The sequence below is a fragment of the Tasmannia lanceolata genome, unplaced genomic scaffold (assembly GCF_043159265.1).
Source record: "Tasmannia lanceolata isolate RefF3 unplaced genomic scaffold, GAP_Taslan_0.1 ptg000015l, whole genome shotgun sequence".
Lineage (NCBI taxonomy): Eukaryota > Viridiplantae > Streptophyta > Magnoliopsida > Canellales > Winteraceae > Tasmannia > Tasmannia lanceolata.
This window is the reverse complement of record NW_027518692.1, coordinates 39,470,735-39,481,483: the sequence shown is the minus strand read 5'-3', so window position 1 is coordinate 39,481,483 and position 10,749 is coordinate 39,470,735. Positions and strand designations below refer to the sequence as shown.

The window sequence follows — 10,749 nt, the reverse complement described above, 5'->3', positions numbered from 1 at the left end:
GAAATGATTTTTGGGACACAACCTATTTACGTTGTGGCCCATCAAATGGGCGGTTCTGATCATTCTAACAATGCTGGACTATACAAGGCTTACACTAAACAAAAACACTTTTCACGAAAAGTTTCTTCCAAGAAAAAAAATCCCTATATCCAAACACGGCAGCATTTAATTCTCTACTTATCAAACTGACCTCATCAATCCACACAGAAGGAAGCTTCGAGGAAAGCACTATCCAACTATCCAACGAACATATGACTTTGACTTTGACTTAGACCTCAGGAGAAAGAAAAAATAAATGAATATGATAAATTCGCACCCCCGACAGGATAATTCACTCCACTGTTAACGTGAATTGACGTCAAAGTGAAGTCTGCCAGAAATGTGTGCGAATTATCCTAAAAGGGGTGCGGATTTATAATTGCCCAAAAACCTAGAAGAAGGAAAAAGGAAAAAGGAAAAAATGCCGTAATAAGGACGACTAAAGCAGTGCAACCTAAAATTGATAGAATACCAAAAGAAAGAATGGGGAACAGGAGAGAAGACGAACACGCAATCTCTCTGACCGGAAATTCTTCGTTCTCTTTTGCATTCTTCTCCATTTCAAACCCTAACTCCATTTCCTCATACAGAATGTCAGCTATTTTAAAGCGACCTAGTCTAACCCTGAGAAAACCAAAACCCTCTTTTGAAAGAGTAAAAAAACCTGTTTGGAACCCTAAAATCTCCTTTCAATGTAAAAAGGATCTTCATTTTAGGTGATTTCTGCTACTTTGAAAGAGGAGAATCGATAGATCTGGATTGAATCGGACTAGGTTTTGATTGAAGGAATGTTGGATGAATTCGAGTCGATTGAGGCCCGACCCGTGAGATCGCTCGGTCTAGGGTTTGATCTTACGTCTGATTTTAGGTTGAGATTCTCCAAATTAGGGCTTCCGTTTGGGCGGTTGGTGGAATTAGATGAGGAGAATTGTAGAGATGTTGTGATTCCTGGAGGGACGACTGTGATCCCTAGGGTTTCGAGAGATATCGGTTGCGATAAAGGGGATCGGATCCGGTATCAGTCCGATGTGCTCGAGTTTAATCAGGTTGATTTCTTTGTTGCTTTTTTGTTTCTATTGATTTAGCTTTCAGTTACTTTTAGAGTTAGTAATCTTGTTTAGTTCAAATGTGCTTATCTAAATTCACTTTTTTGACAATTTGTAGTTTTTTTGCTATAATTATATGGTAATTTGAAGCATAACATTTGGCTTTTTTAGTGTTTATAATGTAATCACATGAGATTTAGGCTTTCAGATGTCCTCACCTAAATTCAGCTAACTTTTCGACAATTCGTAATTTTTTTCCACTAAAGTTATGTTAATTTGAAGCATGACATTGGCTTTTTAATGATCATGATATAGTCACATAAGATTTTGGCCCTGTTTGTTTTGGATTTTGAGAACTGATTGTGAGTCTAGAACTGATTATTGGAGTCAAATTTACGTTTAAACTTGGAGTCCAATGATCAGTTTTGGACTCACAATTGGTTTTCTAAATCCAAAAAAACAGGGACTTGGGAAAAAAAGGATGGATGAGGAAATGACCGAACATGCGTGTTGCATATATTGTTGGGAGAGATGAGAGTGAAGAGAGATATTATTTATATGTCCTCTGATGAGGAGTGATTGTGAACACTGTTCTTCACAATGGAGCTTAAAGACTAAGAAGTAAGAACGGCAAGATTGTTGTCCAAAAATGTGACAATCTCTTGCTGTGAACTTGGTGAAATTATGCATGATGTAGATCAAGTGAAAAACAGGAAGAATGGTTTCAATCTCAAAATGCACTATGATTAATTTTAAGATAAACTTTTAATATTACGGAAACGTATGGAAGCATATGCTAATGATAGAATTTTAAGATGAAACTTCAGGAAATGCTAGAATAAGCACAAATACACAGTCATGAACCATCACATAAGCGAGACAACCATCCATAAGGGCCTGTTTGGTTCACTGGAAAGGGGTGGAATCGGGTGGAAAGGAAAGACCTTTCCAACTTTATCCCTCTTTTCGTTGTTTGGTAGGAGAAGGAAAGCAAATCCCCCTTGGATTGGTCTTTCCATCTAAAAGATAAATACTTCACGAATCCACGAAATTCTTTCCGCGGTGAGACATGGGATGCGCGTTTCCTTTCCACGAGTTTAACAAATATCGGGAACACCTCTCACTACTCGTCACGTCTTCTTCTTCTAGGTTAGCCAAAAAAAGAGGGTATGTTGCTCACGTCTTCTTCCATCCACTACAAATAAGAATCTGCTATCAGAAAAGATTCCATCGAAACACAAGGATCGAGTTGCCGAGATAGAGAGAGGAAGAGAAGGGTGGAGAATAAAGCAAGCCACAACCCTATTCCACAAATCCACAATATAAACTGACAGTCATGAAATGGTGGCTGCAACTAGGAATGTGCAAATACTAAATCTTTGCCCTTATTTTCAGAAACTAATTAGATCAAGTAATGTGTCTGTATTATGTCTTGTTGCTGTTCTTTTGATAGATTATAAATAGATCTTTGTAATCACATATTAAACTGACAGCCATGAAATGTAAAAGTTTCCTTTCCTGTTTATAAATTCAGTTCTTGGGCATTGGGATTTAGTAATTGGCATAGATTTTAGGAACTAATGTTATTCCTATTTGGATATATGAAGATTGGGGATCTTCGGTTCTGAAAACACCATGGGTGGTGAGTGGTGACAATGGGCTATATATTTTAAGTGAGGTTGGCTATGGGTTTGATGTGAAAAGAAAATTGAGGTCAGTTTATTTTTGTACATAATTACTTTTTCTTTGGGAACTGCAAAGCAAGATTCCTCAAATTTGGGACACAGGGAATATGAGGATGTAAATCTCAACTTATATGCTCTATAATTGGTGTTAGGGCAGGTTATTTCCTACATAATTGGGACCCAAGAAAGTTACATCTTAGCTATAGGTTTCTTCTACCTGAATCATTTCTTTCATACGATGAAGGTTTTGGATTCTGCTGCATTCCCTGAACCAGAATTTGATCTACAAATGATTCTCTATTTAGGATAAAGACTATTGTTTTTCCTGGAATGAAATTGAGTGAAGGAAGCTCATTTTCTAAGTCCCTCTAAAATAGAAATATATCTCGTTCTACTAACTCTTTGTTTTCCATTTCTTTATCTTTATGGTAACTGATGAAGAACCTCAATTTCCGAGTCTTGTAGTAGGCACGGCTGCTTTTCTGTGAGTCAGAACAGTGCTATAAATTGTTGTCATGTTAAATTCTTTGATTTTGTAGAAAATGATATGCCTACACAAGTATCTGGTTGTATTTATTGGTAAAAATGACAATCATTAGTATACATGAGGGGCCCACTGGCTATCGTTTGCCACTTAATAAATGAATTCATATTTCTTTTCCAAATACCATGCATCCAAACGAGTTTAATACATTTCCAGGGAAAAGCTTTCTATTTCAGCTTTGTTTTACCAAACGACGGAAAGATGTTCATTGGAAAGGAAAGGAAAGGAAAAGGCGTTCCTCAGAAAGCCTTTCCAGGCTGGAAAGACCTTTTCGGCAAACCAAACAGGCCCTAATGGTTTACCAACATCAAAGACATAGTGACATGTGATGGCGCATGTCTGCTCATTTTGTACATACCACATTTCACATGTAATTCATATAAACATTTATATATACTACATACACAACACTTCATATGCAATTCATATAAATATGAGTATGTATCACATATTAATATAGTATACTACTAATACCCTTACAGTTTTGGTTTCAGCATGCATTTTGGTGGGGATGGAAAAGGAAACATTTTGCTCATTTTGTGTCTATTTTGGTGGAAATTTAAAACCATGCTCGCACCTTCTCTAGCACTCTCTAAGCTCTTGATAAACTAAAATTCCATGAAAAAAAATCATGATGGCCAAACATGGCCCAAATGTCAAAAAAGAACATTACAAATTGTCTACTGGGCCCTCTAGACTTGTTCTCATCGACCATTACAACAAACTTTATTCACATGGAAAAATAGAAATGAAGCAAGAAATTGGTCAATTATAGACTGAGTTTTGATCCCAGGGTACTTGGAGCTAACTATTTTTTACTTAACAATGAACTGTTAAGGATGAAGCCTGAACTCAAATATGAAGCAGGTAACAGTGCTCTAGACTTGCACTTTCATGAAACTTTTGCAATTTTGGTTTAAGTGGTTTATGGTCAATTCTAGAGTGAGTTTTGATCCCAGGGCATGGAAGCTAAATATTTTTTACCAAGCCGCTTTCTTGTTTTTACCTCCATACTTGCATCACAGTCTCCTCGTATGTATGTAAGCTGGTTCTACTAACCCTCAAGACCCCAGTGAAAAACAGGATTTGTCACTATTTAGGGTTGATTAAACTTCATGTAATTGTGTGGAATGCATGGCCATTGGTTGATAGAGTTCAACTGCTGTTTGTTCTGTGACCTGCTAATATATGCTAAAAGATTTATACCTAGAATCCTTCATGTAAAAGTAAGGTGGTTGCTAGATGCAGAAGTGCATGCTCTCCAACAAGAATTCACTTTGCACAAAGAACATGAATTGATCCCTTGACTGAGGATTTTCTAAGAGTTTAATATTTCCTTGTCCTATTAATCTGTCCAGAAATATTCTCATGTGATTTTTGGGGCGATGATAAATGCACCGTCCTTTTTACCATGAACGCCGCCCTTACAGTGGCTTTATGACCATTGAACCCTTTTTTCTTTGGCCACAAAACCATTAAATGGGGTGGCCTAGTATATGAAGGGGCACTTTATCATCTTCCTGTTCTTATTGTCTTTACTTCCATTCCTGAATAGTGCTATTCTTTCCATTCTCAGATGTCAGAGTTACTTAATCAGAATTCTTCAGTACATGGAAAAGTTCCTTCAGGATACTTTAGTGCTTTATTTGATTTAAGTGGAGCCTGGCTTGAGGATGCCGTGGACACTAAATATCTCGCATTTGATGGTTACTTCATCTCCCTGTACAATTTGCATTTGACTGCATCTCCGTTAGTCCTTCGAGAGGAAGTGAAGAAGGCTGTTCCATCTAACTGGGATCCTCCATCACTATCTAGGTATTTATGTTCCTCTCATTTCTTATATGAGTACATTGAATAATTTTTTCCTGCTGTTAAAGTGGGTCATTTTTTGTTATGGTCCACCATCAATATAGCAATATGTTTTAAATTTTTAAACCCAGTCTGTGCCATAGTCTAAATTATCCTGTTCATGCCAACTGAATTCAATTTGTTGACCTTTGTGGCAAACTCAATTAGAGCCTCAGGGTACCAAGTTGGGACGGATTTTAATGAACACGAACATTGGCAAACTCAATATCCTTTATGTTTTAATATTTAAATTTTAAAGATCATATCCGGATTAATGAGGTGTTAGATTTATGTTGTTCTACAAATTTCAGTTGTTCTGCAAGTAGTCTGCATGGTTTCCCTTTTCTCACTTTCCTTGTACTCTGTGAACGGAAACTTGGGTTGGACTAATCATCACGAACAAGACAACTTGCATTTTTCTGGCTTTTTCTGTATAGTTGTTTCTACTCCTCATATTCTTGTTTAACTAGATTTGTGTCAGTTTCCGATCCATATCGACTTGGATGAGTTTATTTTTGATGCAGTTTTATTTCTCTGGTGTATGGAAGTGTAATGCAGTACTGATTTTGACTAGATTCAAATAACAGATTTATCAGGACATACGGGACACACATAATTGTGGGAATGGCAGTTGGTGGTCAGGATGTAGTTTGTGTTAGACAGAAGCCTTCATCATCCATTCCTCCTGCTGAACTCAAGGGCCATCTAGAGGATCTTGGAGATTATTTATTTTCAGATGGAAGGGACATTTCTCCTCGACATCGGAAAACTAGAGAAGGCAAACACAAGGTAGTTGAACTTCAGTTTGCTTGGTGGTTTTCTTTTTATCCGTGGATGTGTGTTGATAGTCTTCTTTGTGTAGGCTCCTGCGGTCTTCCAGAAGATATTGAACACAAACAACATGCATTTGGCTACCTTTGCAGAAACATCAAGCAAGGATGTAAGCCTGAATTTACCAATTATTTACCCTTTGATGTGTGCCTTTGAGGATAGCATTAACTGTGAGCTTATATGAACTATTTTCCAACAGGGACTTACAATCATTTGCTCAAGAAGGGGAGGGGATGTGTCTTTGCCTAGTCACCACACATGGCTCCAGACAGTACCAACAAACCCTGATGCTATACTCTTCAAGTTTGTCCCCATTACTTCACTTCTTACCGGTATTCCAGGCAGCGGCTACCTTAGCCATGCAATTAACCTATATCTTCGTTGTAAGTGCCTCAATGCTCAGTTTTACTTACGATTTCAACATAGTTGAGTTCACTTTGATTGGCTGGAGGGATTCCATTAGAATTTCTGTTCCCTTTGTTTTTTCTAGTTGTGTTTCATTCTGAAATCAGAATGCCTCTTATGTCCACATTCCCATTTTTCACGTTTTCCTCAAAAGTAATGTGTTCTCTTTAAGGGGCCGTTTGGATACGCAGATTTTAGAATCCAGGATTTCTTCAAAATTGTAGCTAAGAGACAAGAGAAGAAGCAGACCAGCCGTCGTTTTTTACTTCTCGCCCTTCTTTCCGTCAGCAAGAGAGTAGCAGATCCTCCCATATTTCCAGGTTTTAGAAATCTAAGGATGCAGGAGAGATTTTTAAAACATGAATTTCTCACTTAAAATCCAAGAAACGCTGTCAGGACAGCATACAGCAGCTTGATCATGAACCCTCTTTTACACTGTTTGCAAACTAAAAACCTGGATTCTAAAATCCGCGTATCCAAACGGCCCCTAAGATTATTAATTTTCCCGAGTCGTTTTTTGTTTCTTACCTAAAACGTAATAGATGACTTCAGTACGGATAAAGTTGATCACATATGCCATACATTCCTCTAATAAACCATTTTATCATCAGATAAACCTCCCTCTGCAGATTTACAGTACTTCTTGGAATTCCAAGTTCCTCGGCAATGGGCACCTATGTTTAATGAGCTGCCCCTTGGGCCACAAAGAAGGAAGACCTCATCTGCAATGCAGTTCAGTTTTATGGGTCCCAAGCTTCATGTCAGTGCCACCCAGGTACAATCACTTTCTTTTTTTGGATCTCCATTATGTTTTTATCTTAAGAAGTAAATAGTTAAATACTCCTTTAGGGCCCGTTTGGATACCCCTTGGATTTGGATTTGGAGGTGAATTTGGATTTTTAAATCCAAATTCGGCGTTTGGCAAGCCTTTATGACATTTGGATTTGGATTTGAGTGAAATCCACAAGATTTACAAATTCCTCATGTAAGTGTAATTTTTTGGATTTATAAACCCTTTCTGCGAGAGGTTATTTATAAATCTAAATCTGACCACGGCTCCGTTTGGTTGCCAGTTAAAATTTTGTCCCAGGAAGAGTTAGTTAAATTTTGGTCCCTTCCCATGTTTGGTTGCCTTTTAGCACTAGGTTTTTTTTAATCCCACTCTTGTAATGATTGCTTGTGTGGTGAATTTTTTAATCTCACTTTTGTAATGATTGCCTTTTCATCCCATCCCAAAATAACCCCAGGAACAAAAATAAACTCAGGAACCAAAAATAAGCTTGAGAAGAATTTTTTTCTACCCAACAGTTCAAGCAACCAAATAAAGTTTTTTTTTTTCCCACCATAATCCGGTCAACCAAACATGGGATTTTTATTTTACCAGGATACTTCTAGGACTTTTTTTCCCACCTATCTCCCAGTGTATTTTTTTTCTCCCACATAACTCCCAGGAACAAAAAAAACCCGGCAACCAAACAGAGCTAAAATAACCAAAATATACCAAAAAAGTGTTAAATAACTTAAGTACCCACATGACATTAAAAACTGCTCAAAATACATTGTATTAGGTAAAATGAGTGGAAAACCCCCGAGTCAGGCAAAATGGCCGAAATACCCCTATCCCAGGTAAAAATGACAAAATACCGCGAATCGTGCAAAATGACTAAAATACCCTTATGACATAAAAATGATCAAAATAACTTCATATAGGGTAAAATGACTAGAATACCCCAATATCATGGAAAATTACTAAAATACCCCTAGATCAAGTAAAAATGACCCATGACTCATAAAAATGACTAAAAATACCATCATGAGATAAAAATGATAAAAATATGTCATATTAGGTACAATGACTAGAAATACCCCTATACCAGGTAAAAATGACAAAATACCCCCGAGTCGTGCAAAATGACTAAAATACCCTTATGACATAAAAATGATCAAAATAACCTCATATAGGGTAAAATGACTAAAATACCCCAAGATCATGAAAAATTATCGAAATACCCCTATATCAAGTAAAAATGACCTCATGAAAAATGACTAAAATGACTAAAAATACCCTCATGAGATAAAAATGATAAAAATACGCCATATTAGGTAAAATGACTAGAACACCCTCAGGTCATGCAAAATGACCGGAATACACCTATACCGGGTGAAAATAACCAAATACCTTGAGTCATGGAAAGTGACGAAAACACCCTTATGACATAAAAAATGATCAGAATACCCCCATATAGGGTAAAATGACTAGAGTACCCTTGGATCATGGAAAATGGCTAAAATGCCCCTATATCAAGTATTTTAGGGCCTTTTGGTTTTGTTAGATTCCAAATTCAAATCCAAAGAGCATCCAAACAAAAAAAAATTAATTTAGATTTGAAATCCAAATCTATACGTGGTTATCCAAACAACATTATTTATAAATTTGTGAATTTTAAAATTCTTGATTTCAAATCCATGGATTTTGGATATCCAAATTCACCTCCAAATCCAAATCCAAGGGGTATCCAAACGGGCCCTTAGTGGATTGAAATCTTTTTGATTTGCAGAGGGCTTCTGTAAAGCCTATCTCACTATAATCTTGTAGTGGTTGATTTTTGATCTAGTTGTACATCATATCATGGACAACAATTTTTTATTGCTTTCAAAAATCGAATTCTCATGGTTTTCTGGGATCAGTGGGCTTATCCTTATTTCTGTTAAACCGATATCTTTAATACTGATTGTTAATCATTTACCAGATTTTCAGCTACTATCAGGGGTACTTTGTCTATATGTGTGGAATTTGATGCGCATTATTTACATTCCAAACCAATGCCACTAGACATATGTGTGGAATTTGATGCGCATTTTTAAAAACTTAAAACATAGGGCAAATATATTATGCACTCTTCAGGACATTATTATACTATATAATAAAATGGTATACTGTAATAGATAAGTTATGTTATGTGTTGTATTATAATGTTTACTTTGAACATTTATAACATGTCATCATTTATAGTCAAATGTCAAATATGCTGGATATTGTAAATGTGTAATGTTATTTTTTCCTTCAATTCTTTAAATTCTTATGGATGTATATTTCTTAATGTCACTTTAGGAAGTTCATATTGGACACCTCCCATCTGTATTTGACACCATCACATCATGTAGGATACATTGTTACAGATGTTGCATCCAGTTTGTGATCAAGCTGAATTTTGATGTGGAAAAATTAATATAAGAAACACATGAGAAGCCTGATTCTGTAGGCCAACCCGTCTTAGTTATAAAATCTGTTTCATTTCATCTGGAATGGACAAAATGTCTCAGACCGATATCAATTCCGGTACAAAACAGGGTGGCAAAAACATTCCAATCAGAATTTCGCTCTGATCTGGTCTTTCATCCGGTTACGATTAGAGCAACTTATTTTTAATAAAAGTTTATCAGTCCCACTTTCCTCGAAATTGCCTAGCATTTCCCTATGTATGTGTGCTCTGTCATGCACATAGGGCCCCATCAATTGATTAGAACATTCACATGGGCAGCTCGACTTTGAAAACACGTCTTACCATCCCTTGTAAAATTGCTGATTCTCTTTTTACTTCAGGTCTCAAGCAATAAGATGCCAGTGATTGGGCTGCGGCTGTACTTAGAAGGCAGGAAGTGCAACCGGTTGGCCATACACTTACAACATCTTTCAAGCCTCCCGAGTGTGGTCGAATCTTCCTTGGCACCGTCCTCTATCACATGGTCATGTCGTTGGCGAGGGTCCGATGAATCAGGTAGCCGTTACTTAGAGCCAGTCCAATGGAAGAGATACTCCCACGTATGCACTTCAGCTGTAAGGCACGACCCCAAATGGTTACAGGGAGGCTATAACAATGGTGTGTTTGTGGTGACTGGCGTTCAACTCCTCACCAGAGGAGGGAAATTGGCAAAAACAGTACTCCATCTTCGTCTACTCTTCACATACCTCCCTAACTGCACCATCCAAAAGACGGAGTGGGCCCATCCACCAACAGCTTCTCACAAATCAAGCTTCCTCACAAATCTGAGCACCACGTTCACTCAACGTGAGTCATCGGTGGCTGCAAAGAAGTTGCCCCCTGTCCTCAATTCGGGGGTCTACCCAGATGGTCCACCCGTGCCCGTTCAATCCCAGAAACTCCTAAAATATGTTGAGATGGCCGAGGTGGTTCGGGGCCCGCAGAATACTCCAGGGCATTGGTTGGTCACTGCTGCTAAGCTGGTTATTGATGGTGGTAAGATTGGGTTGCATGTAAAGTTTGCTCTCCTGAATTATCCTGCGTTGAGATGAGAACTTGTACTCACAAAGTGTTCATTCTTTGGTTTC

General features: G+C 37.5%; 1 protein-coding gene across 2 annotated transcripts; it reads left to right on the top strand.

The window, feature by feature from the left end:
* Positions 1–479: 479 nt before the first annotated feature.
* Positions 480–10,749, top strand: LOC143847193 (MACPF domain-containing protein At1g14780-like). Of its 2 annotated transcripts, none has more exons than XM_077355932.1 (7): positions 480–1,085; positions 4,891–5,129; positions 5,750–5,951; positions 6,025–6,102; positions 6,193–6,376; positions 7,028–7,173; positions 10,003–10,749. In XM_077355932.1, exons 1-7 carry the CDS (start codon positions 828–830, stop codon positions 10,711–10,713), a joined length of 1,818 nt encoding a protein of 605 aa, XP_077212047.1. In that variant the 5' UTR covers positions 480–827; the 3' UTR covers positions 10,714–10,749. The 2 variants fall into 2 exon arrangements, with proteins under 2 accessions (XP_077212047.1, XP_077212045.1); XM_077355930.1 differs by having other exon boundaries at positions 481–1,085; positions 7,010–7,173.